This window comes from Saimiri boliviensis, chromosome 1 (genome assembly GCF_048565385.1).
Source record: "Saimiri boliviensis isolate mSaiBol1 chromosome 1, mSaiBol1.pri, whole genome shotgun sequence".
Classification (NCBI taxonomy): Eukaryota; Metazoa; Chordata; class Mammalia; order Primates; family Cebidae; genus Saimiri; species Saimiri boliviensis.
The window spans coordinates 124971114-124996406 of NC_133449.1; the positions used below are offsets into that span (position 1 = coordinate 124971114).

The following is a 25293-nucleotide window of genomic DNA, read 5'->3' on the forward strand; positions in this document are numbered from 1 at the left end:
TCATACAATTAATACTCTATTATGTATATGACACAGATACATATTTACCATTATGAAACCATCTCAAAGATTTTTAAGTCAGAAATTCAAGATGCCAAAAAGTATGTAGACTACACTACTGTTCATGCAAAATTATGTGTACTATATGTATTTGCATAGACTCTCTAGGAAGTATAGACAAGAAACTGCTATTGTGGTTGCCACTGGAGGGGAACACGGGATGGAGTAAAACTAAGACTTTTTTCTTAGTTTCTTAAGATTGCATACCTGATTACTCATTATTAGCAGCTAAGCCAGGCTAAAAATGCAAATCTAACTATTCCTGATTTTATCTTCTTTTCATTACGTTAAAATCTCCACATGCTATTATCAAGTGGAAAGACATTCACAGGAAAAAGTCACTTTATGTAGTGGTATGTGTTTTATTACTTTAGTGAACTGTTGTGCCTAAAAGACACAAGATTATATAGAAGATGTCCTGGAGTCCCAAGAGGCTGGAGCGATGTTCATAAGGGAGGGATACAGACAGTCCTAAAGGGGTAATAGAATTTGATTAACAAGAAAAGAAGTTTATTCTAAATGAAGAAATATGATCAAAATGTTAAAAGTAGGGATACACATTGCACCCCCTGGCAACAGTGGGAGACCAGTGTAGATTCCTGAGAGCAAGTGTCCCAATCCAATCAGCTGGAGGACTTATGAACATACAGGGTGCTGGGCCCCACCTCCTGAGATTCCGATTCATTAGGTCTGGGCAGGAGCCAAAGAATTCTCATTTCTAACAAGTTCCTAGGTGATTCAGAGGCTTGCAGAACCACTGCATTAGAGAAACTGGTTAACAGAGTTGGAAAGGTAATCTGGGGCCAGAACAATGAGTTCTAATTAGCTTAAACAATTCCACAGGTCAGTTAACTTCATTAGACTGAAAATATTTAAAATGTTTAAGAGAATAAGTGATATATGTGAACGTTTTTTATGTGTATCTTTTTTTGTTCTCTGCTTAGTTAAAAACAAAAATACAAAAATTTATTGTAATCCATTTGTATAAGAACAATAACATTTTAGTTTCGCTTTTAAAATTAAAAATTTATATAAATCAGTTTTAAATGATTAAATCTATTTCAATGAAGTATTTATATGTTTTAGAGAAAGATATCATTTGTAATTTTGCTAAAGTTGCCATCAAAGGGAAGTTAGTATGTTTGTTAGTTTAGGATGATCAGTCCTGCAAAAGGCTATTTTTACACTGTTTTTTGTAAATATAAGTGAATCAAAATGCTGTTCCTTCTGTTACAGTTTCTGTTGAGTTTTTGAGAAAGAATTTTGGCCTTCAAGAAGACTTGAGATACTTATTTACTGATGTCCCAAAGAAAAGATAATCCAAAGTTATAAATTCCTGGGACTTCTTTAAGTACTGTGCCAAGTTCACAGGCCAGCACCTCCATCAGCATGCCCTTCTTCGTAATCTACTCACACAGAGATGTTATTTCTCTGAGAATTTGCTTAAAGTAATTCTAGCTCCTAGCCTTGTGTCTCTAATTTTTCACATGTTAAAAGTACTTTCTTCTCCAGGCATAATAACATATTAAAACATAAAATATTCCTGTAGTGTGAGATTTAAAAGATACGCAGATTATAAAAGACAAAGAAAGGCTATGGAAACATTCCAAATGAAAGGAGGCTTTTAAGTAACAGCTTTATGCAATTCCGATTCTTAAAATGTATCCTGTACTATAGGGACCAAAATGCTATGTGGGACAACAGGTCAGTGGACAGAATTGAAATATAGATAGCACATTAAATAAATGCATTGTTTGTGTATAAATCATGAATTGTTAATTGTAGTTATGTAAGAGAATATCCCCATTGCTTCTTGGCCTTTTGGCTAAGATCAACTGAAGAGAATATCCCTACTCCTAGAAAATGCACACTAATACATTTAGGGGCAAAGGGCCTTAATTCATGTACTTATATACACGGTTCAGGAAAAAAAATTATTTCAAAGAGGAAAACAACACAAATGATTTTGTAAGAGGGGTAAAATGTTAACAATAGGCAGATCTGGTTAAAGGCTTAACAGATGTTTCTTTTACTATTTCTGTTATTGCAACTTTAAGTATAAATTACTATCAAATGAAAAAGCTTTTAAAGAAGTATAGAAAGCTAAAATATGTAAATTTAAAAGTTTCTTTTAAGACAGCAAATTTCCTTTGAAATTGTACTCTTGAAGTTGTACTCTCAAAAAGCATTTCTGTCATTTCACCTAAATATTTTTTAAAAATATAAGGCCAGGGCAGTGGCTCATGTCTGTAATCCCAGCACTTTAGGAGGCCGAGGCGGGCAAATTTCTTGAGGCCAGGAGTTTGAGACCAGCCTGGCCAACGTGACAAAACCTGGACTCTACTGAAAATACAAAAATTAGCCAGGTGTCGTGGTGCATGCCTGTAATCCAGCGACTCAGGAGGCTGAGACACGAGAATTGCTTGAACCCAGGAGGGGGAGGTTGCAATGAGCTGAAATTTCACCTCTGCACTCCAGCCTGAGCAACAGAGCAAGACTCTGTCTCAAAATAATAATAATTATATATACAGCATTTAGAATTATATATATAGCACAAGAAACACATTTTGTGATTGAGTTTAGTTTTCTGTGACCATATCTGCAAAATATTACTGATAATTTATACTAAAATGCATGATTATGCTGTTATCACGAGTTACATAAATAATACTAGTTATTTATCAGAGCACTTGAAAAAAATCAGCCAATTCATAGTCAAAAAATTCATGAGATATATGTAAATACTTGGAAGAAAGAAACTAGGGGGAAAGTAAAGTATAAATAAGATTCTAATGTGAGCATTTTGTCATTGGGGTAAAAATGAAGGGAAATGCCATGGTAATGCTCTTCAAATTGTTCTCCCATTAATTTACGGTAGAATGATTTGGTTTTAGTGAAGTCTATGTTATCACTTGAGCCAGTTTGTAAATCACATTTTTGTATTAGTTTTTCCTTACTGGGCTAGCTCTGTTACATTTCTATTTTTTAGCCATGTTATGTGTTTATCTCCTTGGACAGCATTCTCCTTTCCAAGTATTCCTGCCTAGAATTGCATCTTTGTCTCTCAACCTATTTAATTCTCAGTAGTCTAAATCTATATATTGCCAAATTACAGATGTTCTCTACATGTTGTATTATTTATTCAACTATTTTATTTAATGTCGCACTCCTCTAAGGCAAGGTTTATCGTCATAAATGGTATTAATCATGAGGATCATAGGTAATCAAATGAAATTAAAGAAATTAATTTTTTACTTTGTTGTTCGTTTTTACTTTTCCATGCTGAAATTAGTTTCCATTGGCTACATTTTAATCCCACTCAGCCTAAAATTCTTTTTTTTTCCCTTTTGAATAAGTTATTGGAGACTTGATAGGCTTTTGATAGTTATATAGATCTCAGTACATGAGTATGCGTCATTAAGTATACAGTGAAGCATATTTCTCTATTGATAATGCTTTTATTTTCTTCCAAGTGTAGACACTACCTCAGGCACAAGTTAAATAATATAATAAACAATAGCAAATAAATTAGTGATTAAAGCAATATAAAATCAGTCCCCAAATTAAGAAGCTAAGTGACTGTGCGTTGTGAATGTCCACCTAAGGAGACTTAACTCTGAGACATCAAAGTCTGTAAACTCCATCAGGTAGCAGGGTCATGAGATGGGAGAGAGCACTGGAGGAGCTGACTCCTCAGTAACCTCAGTAACTTACTAACTTCCTCCATAACCTTACCTCTATAGGCCTTTGCAGAATACTGTACAGCTTTGTAAAAAACAGTGACTTGGAAAGGCTATCTATATTCCCTTCATTTGCTTTTTCATTGATAAAAATTTATTGGTGCTTTAAAGAAGCCAGAGTGTTGAGAGCTTTATAACTCTTGGACTGAAGTTTATGCTGAATAAAGGCTCTTATGTATGTATAAAGATGAGAGTCTCACATTTAAAATACTCTGTATAATAATGGACTGCTGTTGATATGCTTATTTTTCTCTCCTATGACAGCAGTCATAATTAATAAATCAAAGCTACATTTTTAAAAATGCATGTTATAACATTACAATCTGAAATTGGGTCTCTTACCAATACTATACATTTTCCTTTTTTTTTTTTTTTTGCAACAGTGTCTCGCTCTGTCACCCAGGCTGCCCCCAAGTAACTGGGATTACAGGCACGTGCCACCACGCCAGCCTAATTTTTGTACTTTTTTAATAGAGACAGGGTTTCACCAGGTTGGCCAGGCTGGTCTCAAACTCCTGACCTCAGGTGACCTCCCCACCCACTGGCCTCTCAAAGTGCTGGAATTACAGGCATGAACCATTGCGACTGGCCTACATTTTACTTTTTTATTTTTTTTGAGACAGAGTTTCATTCTTGTTGCCCAGGCTGGAGTGCAATGGCGTAATCTCAGCATACCACAAACCCCTCTCCCAAGTTCAAGCTATTCTCCTGCCTTAGCCTCCCGAGTAGCTGGGATTATAGGCATGCACCACCACACCCGGCTAATTTTTTGTGTTTTTGGTAGTGACGGGGTTTCTCCATTTGGTCAGGCTGGTGTTGAACTCCTGACCTCGGGTGATCTGCCCACTTCGGTCTTCTACAGTGCTGGGATTCCAGGCATCAGCCACCGCTCCCGGCCTACATTTTCCTTTTTTTTTTTTTTTTTTTTTTTGAGGCAGAGTTTCACTGTGTCGTTGGGCGCCAGGCTGGAATGCAGTTGTGCTATCTCTGCTCACTGCAACCTCCGCCTCCGGGTTCAAGCAGTTCTTCTGCCTCAGCCTCCCGAGTAGCTGGGACTGCAGGCCCACACCGCCACGCCCAGCTAATTTTGTGTTTTTAGTAGAGACGGGGTTTCACCATATTGGCCAGGATGGTCTTGATCTCTTGACCTCATGATCCGCCCTCCTTGGCCTCCCAAAGTGCTGGGATTACAGGCTTGAGGCACCCAGCCCATTTTCCTTTTTATAATTTCAACTTTATTTTAAATTCAAGGAGTCTGTGCAGGTTTGTTACATGGATATATCGCATGATGCTGATGGTTGCGGTATGACTCACTACCCAAGTACTGAGCATAGGACCCTGTAGTTTTCAGCCCTTGCCCTCCTCCCTCCTTTGTAAATATTTAATCACACAGAAGTGTGCAATTTAGAACAAGACACCGTTCAGATAATAAGGTTGCAAGGGCCAGAGTAATTTTTTAAATAGAATCATATTCATTTTGAAGCCATGTGTCAAATTCTTCTGTTTTATCCAGATTGATGTAGACTTTCAACAGATAATAAATTTACAATGCCATACAAGAACACTTTATTTTGTGACTATTAATGGACTCTTGAAGTTTCTTTTGGCAGATGGAGATGGACACATGGATCATTTACTCCCAGGCTGTGAAGATAAAAATTGCCACAAAAGTACCATCTACTTAGTGAGATCCGGGACAAAGCAGGTATATCAATTTGTTTTTTAATGTAAACATTTTTTATGTGCTTGAAAAAAATCTTCAAAAGTTGGGAAAAATATCTGTACAGTCAGAGGAACCCCAAAATTAAGTTATTGACTTCTTCATTTTAACTTGATGAAATGCATTTAAATCTATTATTTTTTAATTTGTTGAGGAGAAAAGTATTGTTATAATTATTTCTCGTAAAGAAAACTCATTCTGTATGTATACTATAATTAAATGATCTTTTAGCTTTTTATATGCCAGAAATATGGCAAAACACACTACAGTAAAAGGTTACATAGAAGAAAGTTTTATCTATTTTCTGAAGCTGATCTTGTTTTTGTGTTATCTAAACCTATTTTATTATCTCATGCTGACTTTTACCTGTAGCTTATAGGTAAGCAATTTAGAATCTGATAGTCACAGAGGAGAATTAATATGGGAATGATAGGTTATAACAATCATATTAGAATTAATGTTTTATTTTCTTTTGGAGGGTAATAAATGATAGAATAACATGTTGACTTTTATAACCCTTATGGAAAGGAAGCATCACATTTTATGTGAAAACAAATCTTCATTTTGAAAGCATTTAACTGGCCGGTCTGAGTTCAGTGGTGTTAAGTAATCATAGCCAGTTACAGATTTCCTTGTTTCTTCACCCCCACTGCTTCACTTGACTAGCCTTAAACATAAAATAAATGAAAGCATTTAAATATTATACGTTTTATCTTGAACTTTTTTTAAAGTTTTGAATCACTTAAAACTTTAGGTCAAGTAACACTTGATTATTGGTTCATAGGTATTAGTAAACTTATGAATTATTGCCCATCAACAGACTAGTGTAAGAATATTTTCAAATTATACAGTCATCTCTCTGAAGATAAATGTCACACTTCTTTGGTGACTATTATCAGTGTCATATTAAGTGAAAAATCTTTTTACTCTTTAGGCCTTAATACCTTTACCTTAACAAGAATGCTTTATTCAATGTGGTTTATCCTCTGTCGACCTCTTCAGAAATTTGTGATAACGTGGCATTTGTGAAATTTCTCATCTGCTAAGATAAAACCCACCAATTTTTTTTTAATCAAGTGAAACCATTAAAACATTTTGATGATACATAAAATGATAGTTTTGTTTAAAGAAAAATTGAAAAATTATTGAAGATGTATACCAATTTTTTTAAAAAAACTCATTTCTGTAAATATGTCTTCATCAAGTTTTCTTTTTCCCTGGTAAAGCATACTTTTTTTTTTTTTTCTGAGACGGAGTTTCGCTCTTGTTACCCAGGCTGGAGTGCAATGGCACGATCTCGGCTCACCGCAACTTCCACCTCCTGAGTTCAGGCAATTCTCCTGCCTCAGCCTCCTGAGTAGCTGGGATTACAGGCACGTGCCACCATGCCCAGCTAATGTTATTGTATTTTTTAGTAGAGACGGGGTTTCACCATGTTGACCAGGATGGTCTTGATCTCTTGACCTCGTGATCCGCCCGCCTTGGCCTCCCAAAGTGCTGGGATTACAGGCTTGAGCCACCGCGCCCAGCCCGGTAAAGCATACTTTTTTTGGAAAATATATAAATTATTGGAGATACCCTGTTTATTAACCTCTTTTCAAGAAACCATCTTTAATATAATTTGACTTGCAGCCATATAAATGAGTCACCTGCTTAGAAGGAAAGGAAAGGGATCTCTAGGCATGTTTGGCTTCCTGCCAGCTGAAGTCAGCTGTGCCTGCTTCAGGTTCCATGCCAACCATCTTCAGGTTCCATGCCAACATTCATACTCAGCAAATTGTGGGCGCATCTGTAACTTTAATGGCATGGTTTCTACTCTTCAGATTTCTAGTTATTAAAAAGTGAAGATTTATGTTATCTGAAGACAAAGGGATTTCCAAAGCTCATTTTGAAATCGGCCTATTCTTTCTGTTCTCTTCATGGTCATAAATATAGAAATAAAGGAATTAACTAAAAATGTAGCTTCCAGCCATTTTAGTGACAGAGCTCATTCTTCTTAGCTGAGAAGTGCCTGTCAGTTACTAAGGAAGCCTGTCAGGCCTGGTGTTGTTTGGAAAGCCTCAGGAGCTGCTCGGCTGGAAGGTAATGACTGAAGTAATCTGCATGTGTAAGAGGCACAGCGGCAGAAGAAACAACGGGGTCTCTGTCATGTTCTAACTTTCCTCCTAAGTTGGTCCTCCCGAAAGGACATCAGTGTTAGATGATACTACAGTTTGCTCTAGTTTTTTTTTTTTTTTAATATTCATTTGAGGTTGTGTTTCTGCGTGATACAGTTTTAAATTATGTAATCTGACTAGATGTGTATTAATATCAGTTCAATCCTAAGATTCGTTTGATATTGTAAAAAACCCTCTAAGGCGTTCTGTGCCAGTTCAGGCAAAAATAACTAGTGATAAACAGTGATAAATTCTAACGGAGACTACTTTTTCATTGTCACCTATTCATCAGAGTAAATTATGATACCCTACCATATTGTAGAGATAAAGAAGTAAAATGATGCTTATCTTGAAAACTTAATGGATCGTTTGTTTTGCAAATTGTAAATTATTTTATAAAATAACTATAAAGTCTGACCTTTTTCTCTTAATCCATAGTGGATTCCAGTCCTACAAGATTTCAGCAATAAGGGCACACTCTGGGGCTTTGTGCCATTTGTACATGAACAGCAACCAACTGAAATACCAATTCCAATCACCCTTCATATTGGAGATTACAATATGGACGGCTATCCAGACGCTCTGGTCATACTAAAGAACACATCTGGAAGGTAAGGAAATTAAATCAAGTGAGAAATATTTGTAAACTATGTCGGAAATATTTGCAAACCATGGTGTTTTGCAACTGAATAGTACCTAAATATGTTATAGTCCCTTAAATAAGGAACATGATGAGCTCAGTTCCTGTTTTTTAATGTAGTCCCTGCACTTCTCCCAACTGCTTAGAATACCTGTTCTTTTTCACAGATTCATTATCTGTAAAACAGCATTTTTCACACAATAAAACTTAGTCTCTTTTAAAGGTCAAAAGTTTTTATAGGCAAATGACCCAATTATATTTGGAGATGGAAGGCGCTGGTGGTTAAAAGCTGGCCATAGGCTTTGATCTCAATGCAACTGCTTACCATCTGTGTGACCTTGGTCATATTAGTCAAACTCTTCATGTATAAAATAAGTGTAATAATTGTACCTTTGTCATGGAGTTATGGTAAAGATTAAATAAGGTAAAAGTAAATGAACCATTTAGAAAGATACTCATGGCTTACTGATTTTACTTTTAGTAAATCTTGTTACCTTATTGTTGCTTGTTTTGTAATGACATTGGAAATTCCAACATGACTATTGATACTATTTGTTTGTGTAAACTGTGAGTACATTTATTGTATTAGCAGTGATTTTTAATACTGCAATTACTTTAATTTTTGAAATAGAAGTAACAGTGGATAAACCAATATAGTTAAACTCATAATGAGCTTGAATCTTGGCAGATGCCATAAGTATGACTATTCCCAAATTCTAATACCTTATTGTTTTATTTATCTTGCAGTTAATTATATTCCTTAGCCCTTATTCTTTCTTCCCTTTTACATTATTTTTCTGAGCATTAATTAATGATTCAGTTCCATATTAAAAACCAGGCTCATGATACAAAACAAATTCCCCAGAAAAAGTCAGACCTATTATTGCTTTTAACACTAAACAGTGTTGTCCAGAAATCTGATATTTAGAGAAAATGTATCACTAGTGAGTGTCCCTAAACTATTTATAGAAAAGTTTGGAAAGTCTGTACTTAACTTTCCTAAGCACGTTGATTTGAAATTATAATGACCCTTCGTCATGTTTATAGATTTTTCCAAGGACACGATCATCATGTTCTGTTATGCAGAGTTTAATATGTACTTATGACCTATGTATGTGAAACAAATCTGATATAACCAAAACAAACTTCTGAATGGAGCATGAGTGTTATTCCTTTTAAAAGCTTAGTGTCACATAAAAACAAAGAACTGTAAAATTATTTTATTAGACATTGGCTCTTTTCAGAAGAATATGAAATTACATTTTAAATTCATTAAATCCTGTGATTTAAATAGAATCATTTAGAATATTTAAATAATTTCTATTTTACTATGAAAGTTATTTATCAACACTGTTTTGTTAACAGTTTTTTTTGCCATTCAGCAGTACATATGGTATCAGCTGCTAACTCAGCAGTGAACATTTTATCTTTGCAGGAAAAATAAGTACTAAAGGTAGTTGTACTTTTTAATAAAAGCCTTGATACCATTATGAAAGCAGTTGTTTAAAACTCAGTGTTTCTTTTCTGTTGTTTTGGGTTAGATGAGAATTGAAGGATAGATTTCAGTTCATCTCAGTGTTCATTCCATCACAGATGAGAAGTAGCCCTAGCTTTAAAAGGAGTTGTATGTCTGGGAGAATCCAGCATAAGGTATTCTTTGACACATAGAATATGTGGAAAGGCATAGAAGGGCATGGGACATTGTTCTTCCTATATGAATCCTCTTTCATTAAAAAGTAGGTTATAGTTTTTTACTGATTTCAAGACTATGATGTTACTGAGAATTAGTGCTGGAGTTTCTTATTTGAAGGGTTGCCATCTGGACAATTCTCTCTCTTTTTCCTGCAGATTTTGAAAATCAGGTAGGGATTAGCCATTGCTTGTTAACTTATTTTGTGACTTTTGGCTTGAGAAGAGGGTTGTTTTGGTTTCTATTTGTTTTCCATTTTAAACTAAAGGCCTAATTTGTAATAAATTAAACTTCTAAATTCTGTTAAATAAAAAGGAGATCTACTAATGACATTTTGTAGAGGAAGTGAGTGACTCTACACAACATGATCAGAGATCAACTGTGTACCTCTTTGTCACCAAAGACTAAAATAAACCCTGGGCTTTATTCCTGTAGCCATCCCATGGCTAGTCAATTGCTGTTTTTCTGTCATGTTCTATTCTATTTTTTATGAGAGAAGAAAGGAAAGTGACATTGTTCCAATAGTGTATTCTTAAATCAATAATAAAATAGGATTCTATTTTTAGAAATTGTTTTTTAAATTTCATTTGTAAAGTAAAATGGAAAAAATGTTTTATTCTCTAAATCTTTAGTTGGGAACTGAAAAACTGTTTGTTTGTTTGTTTGTTTGAGATGGAGTTTTACTCTTATTGCCCAGGCTGGAGTTCCATGGTGTGATCTCTGCAACCTCCACCTTTCAGGTTCAAGTGATTCTCCTGCCTCAGCCTCCCTAGCAGCTGGGATTACTGGCATGCACTGCCACGGCTGGCTAATTTTGTACTTTTAGTAGAGACAGGGTCTCTCCATTTGGTCAGACTGGTCTCAAATTCCTGACCTCAGGTCATCCGCCCGCCTTGGCCTCCCAGAGTGCTAGGATTACAGGCATGAGCCTCTGTGTCCAACACAAAAACTTTCTGTAAAGGGAACTGAAGGATAAATTATAATAAAGAAAATCTAGGTACCATTTATCTAATTAGACTGTGATCCTTATGAATTTCTAATCACTATTATTTTCTAATTAACGAGTTATGAGAAAAACTAACAAAAAGTTTGAATTTAAGTAAATTTTGCCAAAATATGTAGGGTATTAGAAATTTTATGTATGCATTTATTAGAAAGAATTTTCCATAAATGCTCCCCTACTGTCATAGGTAAATTAAATCTGAATATTAGAGTTACTGTTACATTTCTGTAGAAAAATTTGACAAATCATATTGAAATTAATGTCCTAGACCTTGTTAAGACATCTTCTAAAATTCAAAGACTGATTATGATTTCCTAATAATATATAAATGTTTAACACTGGTACTATAGAATTTATGTTAATAATGTATCATTATGCCAAGCACATAGTGAATATTTCTTCCTTCTTTTGAGACTTTAACCTTGTGGCTGTGTTTAAGAGTGTGACTCCTAGTCTACATTCTGACTATTCCTATCACCTTTGTATGATACAGTCAAAATGTTGACATATTTAGGAAGCGTTCTATTGTTACTAATATATTGCAAGTCATGGGATGAAACTGGATAGCGAAACCTGAGTTTCCATTGGGATTTTATAAGAGTTCCAAGTCTAGAAGCAGCTAAAAATAAAGAAGCTTTTGGCAGCAAAAAAGCACACTCAGAAGTGTTGAGTATCAGCCATGAGAAAATTCAAAAGCTGTTAAAAGGCAAGTAAATCTGTAAATGACCAAATTTAATATATGGCTTGTTAATGCTGGGAAGAAAATGGCTTTTGTTTATAAAGTGATTTTAGTTTGTATTACTTGACCATCATTTTTCATAGGTTGGTTATTATCTTTATTTTACAAATATGAAAATAGTCTGAAATAAATCAGACAACTTACCCAATATCATATAGCTGGTGAGTTGGAATCCCTAATTCAGTTACAGTCTGCATTTTCATCAGCCTCATCAGCTTTTTAGAATAATTTACCTTTACATTAATGACGCTGACTCATCAATGAAAGGTTACATTATGTTGCAGATGTTCTATTTTTTAAAAAGGCAAAGAGGTTGATAGTACAAGGGCCTACATCTGTGAGAACATTTCTAGCCACTCTTCTTTTTCATTTTCTCTATGAAGTATAGATGCCAGTGAGGCTGCAGAGAAAAGGGAACACTTACACACTGTTGGTGGGAATATAAATGAGTTGAGTCACTGTGGAAAGTGGTTTGGAGATTTTTCCAAGAACTGCCTTTTCGACCCAGCAATCCCATTACTGGGTATATACCCAAAGGAAAATAAACTGTTCTACCGAAAAGACACATGCAATGTATGTTCACTGCAGCACTATTCACAATAGCAGAGATGTGGAATCAATGTAGGTGCCCATCAGTAGTGGATTGGATTTTTAAAACGTGGTATAAATACGTTATGGAATACCATGCAGCCATGGAAATAACAAAATCATGTACTTTATAGCAACATGGATGCAGCTAGAGGCCATTTTCTTAAGTGAATTAACACAGGCACAGAAAATAAATACTGTACTTTCTTACTAGTAAGTGGGAGCTAACAGTGAGTACACACGGACATAAAAATTCCAACAGTAGACACTGGGAGCTACTAGAGAAGAAGGCTATCCAGAGTTGAAAAACTATTGGGTACTATGCTCAGTACTTGGGTGATGGGATCAGTCATACCCCAAAACTCAGTACCATGCAGTCTACCCATGTAACAAACCTACACATGTACCCTGTGACTCTAAAATCAAAGTTGAAGTTATAAATGTTAAAAGAAGAAAGAAAGAAAGAAATGCTGTCCTGGATGTAAACTCATTCCATCTCATTGATAAAGAAGAGCTCATATTGCTCTGTTGGCTAGCCTTCACTCAATAACCAACTCCAACTTCATTAGTTGGAATTGTCAAGATTAAAAAAAATTTCTGCAATAATATTGCCTGTTCATCTGCTACAATTAATCGCATACTAAAATTCTTAATCCCGTAATAAAATTGAAAAAAAAAAAAAAAAAGAACTCCACTAAGTAATTCTGAGGTAAAAGACCTCTGTAGACAGAATTAATTCTACCATTAATTCCATAGGAGATACAGTAAAAGATATATTACATATTATTTATTTTAGCAGCAATTTTTAAAGTATTAATAACCCCACACACTAAATTTATTAGTATAAAGTTGCATTTCTTTATAATTCTTAAATATTCTTTAAGTCTTTAAATACAACTCCATGTTTTTAGTGTTGTTTGCCTTTCTAACTTATTTCATCAGACTTGATGAAGGCTTCTTTCTCTGTTTTATTTCACTCATGTCTACGTTTTTGTTATTACTGTAGAGGTTCAAAGAATCACCTTTATTTTCAATAAGATGAATTTTTTTCTATGAATATTTTCTTTTATGTTTATTTTTACATTTTTTACTGTTTTGCTTTCTTGAAGTTTATTGCTATTTTTTATTTTATTTCATTGCATACTAAGCTAATAGATGTTTATCTTGCTTTCTAATAAGTGTTTTTAAGACTAAATATTTAATTACGAGTTTGGCTTCAGGTCATGTATTTTTATAATAAGTGCTTTAATTGTTCTTTTTTTATTTAAAAGTTTTCATATACACAGAATTATTTAGAAAGGTATTTTAAAGTGTTCACATACATATGTTTGGGAAGTTGTTTTTTATGGTTTTTGGATTTGGGTCAGTCTATTCTTTATTCTTTTAGTTATGGCATTGTAAATATAAATGTGGCTTGTGCTGTACTTTTAGAAACTTGTTGAGATGTTTCTGGTAGTTTAATAGCTCAATGAATGATTATTCGAAGTATCATTCCTGTTAATTATATTATTTAAATCTTAATTTTTCTTTTCTGCCTTTTGTTGGATTATTCAACATTTTCTTTCTTTTATAGTTCCTAAGGTGGTTAACATATTAAAATTTTTATTTTTATCATAGTGGTTACATTTAAATATTTAATATATATACTTAAATTTTACCTTTAATGAACTACTGGAGTTAAAATGTAAGGCAAGAATTTTAGGACACTTCTGGTTCTCTCTCTCTTCACCCTAATTACTCCTCATTCTGTGGTACTACCCATTGATTGAATGATTTTCATGCTTTGTTTCTACAATTATTTACATTTAGCTATAGGGTCTACTGGTTTCTCTGATCACCATTAAATATTATATCTTTTGTTCTTTCTTCAGTTTCTTTTTTTCTGGACACATCAAGTAATTCTATCTGGGAAAGTCTGCAGCCTCTTTCTGAAACTTTGCATGTCTGAAACTTTGTTTTTCCTCCAGCCTGAATGCTAACTTGGCAGAGTGTAGGATTCTAGATTCAAAATTATTTTATTTCATATCCTTAAAACCACTTCACCATTGAATTCTAATATTCACTTTTGCTAGTCAAGTCTTGTGATAATCTGTTCATTGCAGGTAACCTCTTAATGTTCTGTTTAAGATACTGGATTTGTAATGTATCCATAGTAGCGTGAAATGTTACCATGTGGAGTTGGATCGTGACTCCTGTAAATTTCTATTTGTTTTTTTTCTTCTCTTTCATTCTTTTAATTTGTAAAATGTATCTGTTAATTTTTTTTTGAAGCTCATATTAGAATACATGAGGGAAGTTCTGTGTCTGCCCTCCTTGTCTCTTTCCTGATAACCCTCACATTTTTTAACTTGTGTCTTTTGTGCTGTGTTCTGGAAAAATGTCTTTGTTCAACTCGTTAACTACCTTGATTATTGAAATGAACAAGACAGAAATGAAATTTACTCACTACAAAGTACTGGTCACCACTGTGAAAGCAGCCCAGAAAATATGACTTATTTACAGTGGGTCAGAAGTATCATTTTTCCAAGCAGTTTATGTGTATAAGACAGCACATCATTAATTCTGGAGAGAGAGTGGTAAATGATATATGAGTGTATATACTTGTCTTTCCAGACAAATTATGTTGATAAATTTCATTACTTATACACTAGTGGTACCAAGATAAATTTCATCATTTTCCATGTAACTGATGATGCACTTCAAAATTTGTTTCTACATAAAATTATAATATGATGAAGTAAAATAAGCTTTTTACCTGTTGAATCATCAGCATATACAGTTAACTTTTGTATTTGGTAAGGCAGTGCTGGGAAAGGATAATGTCCTTCTGAGATAATATACTTAAATCCATTTTATTTAATATCAATCAGCTTTTTTACAAGAATAGTGGCCAAAAAGTTTTGTGTCTCCTAAGGAATAGTAGTAGTCCTCTTCAAAACAACAGTGACATGGAAGATTTTGCACTCTTTTTTTTTTAATATTAATTATCTGTATAAATCAGATTAGTGGTTATTGTGTATGGAGTCACCAGGTTGTCAGGATGGAAAGTGCTCTCCTAATAGTCTGTGAATAGGGCAAGACTTAGATTCAGGCCTCTCTGTTAGATATGTACTTTCAGTCAGATATGTTAATAAAAGGAGAAATAAAACACAAATGGAGGTTTTTTGTTTTCACAAATGTAGACATTTATGCCCAAAGAAATTCAGGCCTGCATGCATTGTGAAACACATGTACTGCATCATCCCTCACATACAGTTAAAGTTTATTATTAGATACACCTTTGGATAAGAGAATTAAACAAAAATCATGCACTTTGGATCTCAGTTGAAATGCCAGTGCTACCCCTTGTACTTCTGTTTCCTTCTTTTACTTACTTTACCTATGTATGTGTCTCTAAATTTATAAAATGAAGGTGGTTATACCTACCTTGCAAGTTCCTTGTGAAGATTGAAATACCATTCCTTTCCTTTTCCCTCCTAAGCTTAACTTAACTGAGAAACCTCTTAATTAAGCTAGACTGGCACATGAGCGATGACTTTAATTCTGAGAGATCTGTGACAGCTAGGTAACATCCTACCAGCTATAGACTACAAGATTATCCATATGGAAAGAACTGATGGCTCTTTTATTTCTATTCTTTTTGTACAACTATAAATCCCAAAGGATGCTTATTTATGTTTCAGAACATTTAAAACATGTAAGTTAAAATGTTTAAATCTAGGAATTTTTTTTTTCAAACCTCAGTTACTTAGATCAGGTTATTTTAAGTAAAGGTAGAATCAGTTGAAAACTTGCAACAGAAAATTATTAACAGGTCAGGCATGGTAGCTCAAGCCCATAATCCTAGCACTTTCAGAGGCCAAGATGAGAGGATCACTTGAGCCCAGAAGTTCAACACCAGCGTGGGCAACATAGTGAGACCCCATCTCTACAAAAAAATTAAATGAAATAAATTAACCAGGCATGGTGGCTGACATCTGTATTCCTAGGCACTCAGGAGGCCTGAGTAGGAGGATTGCCTGAGCCTAGGAATTAGAGGCTTCAGTGAGCTATAATTATGCCACTGCACTCCAGCCTGGGCAACAGAGACAGACCTTGTCTCTAAGAAAAGAAAAGAAAAAGAAAATGACTAACACTAAAAGGGAAAATTAAAAGTTATCAGCAGGAAGTGTGTTTCTGTGGATTTCAGGAAGTAACTTAAAATGTCCAGATCTTTCCAGATCCTCACACCTTTTCTCCCTAAAGCCAATAGATTAATTGCTATATTGGGTAACTGCTTTCCATGTTGTGTACATGAATTTTAAAAACATATTAAGTCTTTGGTAGCAAAAGACATCTCTTAAGCCCATCACCTTTCCTCACTTTCTTCATAAGCAAAGACAGAAATAAAGAATATATACTGTACAGAAAGAAGGTATAAGGAAAATGTAAGTCAACATTATCGTCTATTTTTTTTCGTATATTTGTCACTAAATCTAAATAGAATATTAAAACCTCATCTCTGTTTTTTCAGAGAAGAGGCTTGGTTCAGACTGATCTAAGTGTTTTCTTCATACCCGTATGCAAACATAACAAATGTAAATCAGGTAGCAAAACAACATGGCACAGTGGGATGAGGATTAGATTTGATATAAAAATATTTGCTTTAAAATCTTAACTTAGTGTCATCATTTCCTCATATACTTCTGCTCCATTACGGAGAAGTTGTCAAAATAAAATAAGATACTGTAAATGAGAAAGGAAAGTACAGGGTCTTTCATTAAATTAAGCTTTATTTGTTTTTAATTTCTTGGTAACAGCTTTTTAATCCCACGAAATAAGTTTTTACAATGTTTAAATTGTTTGTGTCTAGTGATTGCAGTATTAAGATCTTGGACATAGTATAATCGTTTAAATATATTATGTGTTAGTCATTAACATTGCTAAAAAGAAACAATACCAAAAATGTCATCCCAAAATAAGAGGTCTTTCCCTGAGCAGGACTTCCTTTAACTCAAGTATTTGGGAGCAGTGCTTATGACTTATTTTAAAAGACAAATTTCTCTAGTCTGTTAAATGTGAGTACAAATTTTGACTATTAAAAGTGACTGGTAATGCTTCTGTTAGTAGAAAAAACAAATACAAGTTCCTGGAGAGAAGGATTCTTAAAGAACCAGAATAATGCCTTCTCTGATTTTTTGTTTTTATTTTGTTTTGTTTTATTTTTGTTTTTATATATATACTTTAAGTTCTGGGATACATGTGCAGAACATGCAGGTTTGTTACATAGATACACATGTACCACGATAGTTTGCTGCACCCATCAGCCCATCACCTACATTAGGTATTTCTCCTAATGCCATCCCTCCCCTATTTCCCCACCCCTCGACAGGGCCGGGTGTGTGATGTTCCCCTCCCTGTGTCGTGTGTTCTCATTGTTGAACACTCGTAAGTGAGAACATGTGGTGTTTGATTTCCTGTGTTTGTTTGCTGAAAATGGTGGTTTCCAGGTTCATCCATGTTCCTGCAAAGGACATGAACTCATCCTTTTTTGTGGCTGCATAGTGTTCCATGGTGTATATGTGCCACATTTTCTTTCGTTGTTGTTGTTGTTGAGACACAGTTTCTCTCTGTCACCCAGGCTGGAGTGCAGTGGCATCATCTCAGCTCACTGCAACCTCTACCTCCCAGGTTCAAGCAATTATCCCTACCTCAGCCTCCCAAGTAGCTGGGATTACAGGCACCCCCCATCACACCTGGCTAATTTTTGTATTTTTAGTAGAGACAGGGTTTTGCCATGTTGGCCAGGCTGGTCTCCAACTTCTTACCTCGGGTGATCCACCCACCTTGGCCTCCCAAAGTGCTGGGATTACAGGCATGAGCCATTGAGCCCAGCTGCTACATTTTCTTTATCCAGTCTATCATTGATGGGCATTTGGTTTGGTTCCAGATCTTTGCTTTTGTGAATAGTGCTGCAGTACACATACATGTGTGTGTGTGTCTTTATAGTAGAATGATTTGTAATCCTTTGGGCATATACACAGTAATGGGATTGCTGGGTCAAAGGGTTTCTTGGTTCTAGATCCTTGAGGAATTGCCACACTGTGTTCCACAGTGATTGAACTAATTTACACTCCCACCAACAGTGTAAACGTGTTCTTTTTTCTCCACATCCTCTCCAGTATCTGTTGTTTCCTGACTTTTTAATGATTGCCATTCTAACTGGTGTGATATGGTATCTCATTGTGGTTTTGATTTGCATTTCTCTAATGACCAGTGACAATGAGCTTTTGTTTGTATGTTTCTTGGCCGCATAAATGTCTTCTTTTGAGAAGTGTCTGTTCATATCCTTTGCCCGTTTTAGTAGCAGTTACTTTTTATTTTATTTATTGTTGTGCTTCTTTTCAAATTTACTACACCATAGCATTGCTTTTATAATAGAAACCTCAGAACATGAAGATTTTTTTGTTTTGTTTTGAAGACTCACTTGGGGAAACTAGACAAGGTCACATCTATATGGTTGGCTACCTCTTCAGTGTCTGACATCTATGAGAAAATACCTAATGAAGTGAGTTAGAGGACCAGGTCTGAGTTTATCCATTCCTATAGTCTAATAATAAAAAATATCATTGATTTTGATCAGCCAATAATATGAGTCTTGTTAAACAAAATCTTAAGTAGAATTTTTTTTTTTGAGACGGAGTTTCTCTCTTGTTACCCAGGCTGGAGTACAATGGCACGATCTCGGCTCACTGCAACCTCCGCCTCCTGGGTTCAGGCAATTCTCCTGCCTCAGCCTCCTGAGTAGCTGGGATTACAGGCACGCACCACCATGCCCAGCTAATTTTTTGTATTTTTAGTAGACACGGGGTTTCACCATGTTGACCAGGATGGTCTCGATCTCTTGACCTCGTGATCCACCCGCCTTGGCCTCCCAAAGTGCTGGGATTACAGGCTTGAGCCACCGCGCCCGGCTTAAGTAGAATTTTTTAATAGACTGTTGGAAATAAGCACCAGATATAGATGAAACTGTTTTATAATTGATAATCTGTCAAATCAGACATTCCCTATATTATTATCATTTATTATTTGTTGGTCATGAAATATTTAGCTAGAAAAAATTGAAAATACCTGGGTGCGATGGCTCACACCTGTAACCCCAGGACTTTGGAAAGCTGAGGGAGGCAGATCACTTGAGGTCAGGAGTTCAAGACCAGCCTGGCAACACAGTGAACCCTTGTCTCCACTAAAAATACAAAAATTAGCCAGCGTGGTGGTGGGCGCCTGTAATCTCAGCTACTCTGGAGGCTGAGGCAGAGCAGAAGAATTGCTTGAACCCAGGAGACAGACGTTGCAGTGAGCTGAATCACGCAACTATACTCAAACCTGGGTGACAGAGCGAGACTCCATCTGAAAAAAGAAGAAAGAAAAATTGGAAAGAGTGCCAGTTTGAAATAGAATTTATTTTTACAGACTCAGTAAGTCACTTACAGGTTTGACTTTTTTGTATTATAATACATTAATTTACATTTTCTCTAGTTTTTAGTCCATTGTCTCTCTGCGAAATTCTGCACCAAAAATCATCTTGAACTCTTTGTTCTCGTGGGAAGGAGGATTGTCTAATGGTGGTTGTTTAGTTCACTGATCTGTGTACTTTGTTCTCATTTGTCTTTTAGTAAATCTCTCTAGTCATGAATTTTATTTACTTTTATTAAGGCACATAGATTTCTGTGTTTCAGTACTTGTAAAAAATTATACTCCTGGACTTTTAAGGCTGAAAGGAAATATAAAATCACATAGTGTACTTCTTATTTATGAATTAATTAGGGCGCAGAGAACTTAAGTGATTTATCTAAGATCACTCACTTAGTAGTAGAATAGAGTAGATCACTCAATTAGAAGTAGATCAAGTTCACTGCACAATCTTTTTTACTGTGCTATTTATTTAACAATTTGGCTGTACTTAGAAAGCATTATGCTAGAATCTGCAAATAAATAAGTGAAATTCAGCACTTGGTACCCGCACTAACATTCTGTATTCAGAAATTCCATTCAGTGTTTCAGGGTGCCTTTTTTATATTAAACTCTTTAAGCCATCTGCCTTCTATTTTAATGTATATTATAAGAATCATTAAAACCAAATGTGTTAAAATCTTGATGGAGTGGCATAGGCCATGGCCCTTCAGCTGTGAGCTTTTGCCTCCATGGCTACCCAGACACATTATTTCACCACTGAGCAACAGTCACTGGAGTTTAGAACTGTCACTTTAGGAAAGGTGGAATAGTCTCCAGTTCCTCCAGGTCTTTCTTTGCACAGGGACCTTATTCTTCTTCCCTTACCTGCTGGCCTCAGGGGTGTGAAGAACTGGAACTTCTCTCAGCCATTCATGTCAGGGCTCTCCAACACACCCTTGTGACAAGTGGTAGGAATGGCTGGCTAGAAGCATTTCAGGCACACTTCATACTTGGAAGACCAAAATACCATGTAGACTATTACATTTAGAATACATTCTCCAAGAAGGAGCATGAGAAGTCAACAGAAAAGCAACAAGAAAAAAGTAGGAAGCCGAAGGAAAACAGGAAGCCTACTTGACCAGGATGGGCCAGGAACCCCAATACGGGAAAAGGTGAATGAGACTCTTTCTACAGTCCACTTTCCCACTCGGGAATCATACAATCCAGACCCTAGGAGAGTACCATGTCCCTCTCAAGTCCTGAATTTAACTTAGGGAGTAGCTAGGAGACTATGAGAAAAAAACTGCTCCAGGGAAAGAACATCCCATTCCCTTTCTGAAACCTAAGTGGCCATTGTAAAACACCACTCTTGATCCTACCTTTTAGCAGACTGTGCGGTCCTGGGAACCAGGCCAGAGCTGAGAAGTGAGTGTGGCAATGGCTCCAGCCAAGGGCATGTGATTCCACATCCTCCCCATCCTGGAGTTGGGCTGGGAAGGTTTCACCTGGGAGCCACAGTTTTATGGCCTAGGGCTGTTTTGCAGTCCAAAGACAAACTGCTTGTGACTTGGCTGGCTGCCCCAGCTTGATACCAATGGCAGCCCACACGATGGTGTCCTACTAGGTTGAAAGCGTGAGAGCAAGGCAGGTCTCACTACTATCTGCTAGGCTATGAACTGAGCCACCCCACTTTCCCCATTCTGGTTTGTTGGAACAGAAAGAGTTTCTCTACTTCTCCCTGAACTATTGCTCCAGTGGCCTGAGAACTATTCTCCAACCCCCATCAGGGCTGGCACTTCTGCTTGCCTTTAGAAAGACCAGGTATAGACCTGCCTATCTTAGCCCCACCCTACTTTCTCCTATACCCAACACCAGCAGCTTTACCCTCATCCCCTGCCTTGGAAGCAAAGTACAGGACTGAGACCACTGAGAATTCCATGGCCCAACACATTGCCTGGGAAGCCCAAGTAGATCTGGTTAACAAAGGTCAAGCCTTAACTCTACTACCACCACTACAGCTGTCTCTCACCTACAAACATTACCTACTGGCCAGGAGATCAACCTGCACAACCACTACAAAATCAGATACAGTTTCAGCCTGGAAGTAAATAGCATTGCAGCCTAAAAGGAAACAACATTGTCTAACCTAACTGAATATTCTGAACATTGTACAAAGGCGAGTGAAGGAAGCAGATTCTGTTCCTGCCTGTCAAAGCCATGATACTAGGACCACCCTTCACTCCCCATGCAGAGACCTCAGCAGATTTCACCAAGGGCCTGAGGACTCCCCTGCCACCCCTCTCAGGACTGGTGTGTACATGTGCCATTGGGGGGCCCTGAATGCAGGTGTGCACCACAACACTGGCTAATTTTTGTGTTTCTAGTAGAGACGGGGTTTCATCATGTTGACCAGGCTGGTCTCGAACTCCTGAGCTCAAGGTGTCTTCCTGCCTTGGCCTCCGGTTTGGGTGACAGAGCAAGACTTTTTCTCAAAAATAAAACAAAACCAAAAGTAAATGCTGTTGAGGATGCAGAAAGTGGGAAACTCTTATACATTGATGGTGGGAAAGTAAATTAGTACAGCCATTATGGAAAACAGTGTGGAGGTTGCTCAGAAAATAGAACTAGCATACCTGCCATATGTTCCAGCAGTCTTACTACTGAGTATTTATCCCAAGGAAAGGAAATCAAAGGGATGCCTGCACTCCCATGTTTATTGCAGCACTATTTACAATAGCCAAATTATCAAATGAACCCAACTATTCAACAAAAGATGAATGGACTTTTGCAGTGTGATATATAAACACAATGGAATACCATTTAGCCATTAAAAATTGAAATTTTTTCATTCATAACAGCTTAATGAGCTTGGAGGACTTTGTATTAAGTGAAATAATCCAAGTATGGAAAGATAAATAACCACATTCTCATTCATGTGGAAGCTAAAATAGTTTATCTCAGAAGTAGAGAGTAGAATAGTTGTTACTTCAGATAGAGAAGGTTATTGTGGAATAAGTGAAAGCCAAGGGTTGGTTAATAGATACAAAAATATAGCTAAGAGGAGGAATAAATTACAGTGTTCTATAGCATGATAGAATGACCTCACAATTTATTGTATATTTTCAAATAGCTAGAACAGCAAGTTTCAAGTATTCCTACTACAAAGAAATGGTGAATGTTCAAGATAAGTAAGTTATCTCAAACATTGTATCCTAATTATCCTGATTTGATCATTACACATGGTATTCATGAATCAAAATACTACACTCTACCCATATACATGTGGACAAGTATTATGTCAAAAATAAGAATAAAAGCAAAATAAGTTTTAAAAAGAAATGAAAAAGACATACATGCCCTTGTTCTTGTTTTGATGACCGTTCAGTCTAACTGCCCAATTCTTTGGTAGTTAAATGCCGTGAGGGACTAGTGCAAGATACGATTAAAATATACAGCAAGCCCGGCCAGGTGTAGTGGCTCATGCCTGTAATCCCAGCACTTTCAGAGACCACGGCGGGAGGATGACCTGAGCCTAGGAGTTCAAGACTAGCCTGGGCAACATGGTGAAACTCTGTCTCTACAAAAGACATAAAAATTAGCTGGGTATGGTGGCACACACCCGTAGTCCCAGCTACTTAGGAGGCTGGGGTAGGAGGATCACCCAAGCCCAGGAGATTGAGGTTGCAGTGAGCCAAAATTGTACCACTACACTCCAGCTCAGGCAACAGAGTAAGACTCTTTCTTAAAAAAAAAAAAAAGAAAAATGTACAACCGGGCCGTTTCTCCTAGTCTACAGATATGCAAATAGGAAGACTTTCTGGAGGAAGTGATGTCAGCAGTTGAAGTTGTTTTTTTTTTTTTTTGAGACGGAGTTCCGCTCTTGTTACCCAGGCTGGAGTGCAATGGCGCGATCTCAGCTCACCGCAACCTCCGCCTCCTGGGTTCAGGCAATTCTCCTGTCTCAGCCTCCTGAGTAGCTGGGATATATGTGAATGACACTGTATAAGGCAGAAGATAAATGAGTAAATTGAGACATTTACTCTGGCCATGCATTCTAGCAGAAGAGGTTAATGCTCACTTTTCACCTTAAACTGTGAAGACACATTTTTCCAAAGAAGATGTGCGTAGGACTAAAAGGCATATAAAAATTTGCTGAGCATCATTAGTCATTCGTGGAATTCAAAACAAAACCATAATTAGATACCACTTCACACCCACTCGTTGGCCAAAATCAAAAACTGAGACAAGCCAGGCATGTTAGCACACACCTGTAGCTACACACAGAACTTTGGGAGGCTGAGGAGAGAGAATTGCTGAAGTCTAGGAGTTCCAGACCAACCTGGATAACATGGTGAGGCCCTGTCTCTACAAAAAAAATTTTTATAATAGCCAGACATAACGGCATGTGTCTGTGGTCCCAGCTACTCAGGAGGTCAAGGCAGGAGGATCACTTGAGCCCAGGAGGTCAAGACTGCAGTGAGTTGTGTTTGTGCCACTGCACTCCTGCCTAGCTAACAGAGCAAGTCCCTGCCTCAGAAAGAAAAACAAAATAGAACCGCTGGACTTGGTGGCTCATGGCTGTAATCCTTCTTTGGGAAGCCAAAGCATGAGAATCACTTAAGGCCAAGAGTTCAAGACCAGTCTGGGCAACAGAGCAAGACCCCCACCTCTAATTTAAGAAAAGTTATATGTATTTGTGTGTGTGTATATATATATATATATATATGTATATATATATACATATATATATATATGTAGAGAGAGAGAGAGATTGAGAGATTTAAAATAGAGAACATTTCTGTTAACACAGAATGGTATTTTGGACAGCATTGCTCTATATGGTGTATAGAGTTGGAATGGTCGTTGGATATAGTTGCAGCATCATTTCCTAACCAAATGTCCTTGCATTAACTCTGGTACATCTGATCTTCAGCTTTATCTTACAAATGGAGCTAGCAATTGATGTAGGTCTTGCTTGCCCCAAAAAGCCAAACTTTTGAACAAATTTATTCTCTTAACATTCCTTGAATGTGAACTACCTGAAAGGAAGATGTAATTAAGAGAAAGAATATAGATTTTGTAAGTTTAACGAATACTAAATGTGAGATGTTCAGTGAGTTTTTTAACCTCTCTCAGCCTTGCTTATCTCATGAATACAATAGGAATACTAATCCATGCCTCATAAGACTGGAGGAATTAAACTGTATAGTGTATCAAAGCTGAGTACCTAGCACATAGTACATAAGCAGTGTAGTGCTACCCGGATCTCCCTTTAGGACTTAGGGACCTATTTCCTGGGCTGCTGAGAATGCTGCCATCTGACAGCCATTTGCTATTAACACTCTCTGGCAATTATCTTTAACAAAGAAGGCCACTTATTCTGCTGGTATGCCTTCTTTATCATATCATGTAATTGACCAGGCAGTTAAAGTCCCAACCTCTCCACCATAACGGAGGACAATTTGGAATGACCATCCAACTTCAGAGCTTCCTGTGGGGTAGATTGAGGCCTTTGTTAAGACT

The 25293-nt window shown here is 36.5% G+C and overlaps 1 protein-coding gene across 1 annotated transcript in view; it reads left to right on the top strand.

Moving 5' to 3' along the window:
* Window positions 1–25293, top strand: part of ITFG1 (integrin alpha FG-GAP repeat containing 1) — a 277356-nt gene that overhangs the window by 115243 nt on the left and 136820 nt on the right. Inside the window, exons 9-10 of the mRNA XM_003937249.4 lie at window positions 5411–5505; window positions 8115–8287. Coding sequence (XP_003937298.1) covers window positions 5411–5505; window positions 8115–8287 — 268 coding nt within the window. The remainder of the gene's footprint in view (window positions 1–5410; window positions 5506–8114; window positions 8288–25293) is intronic.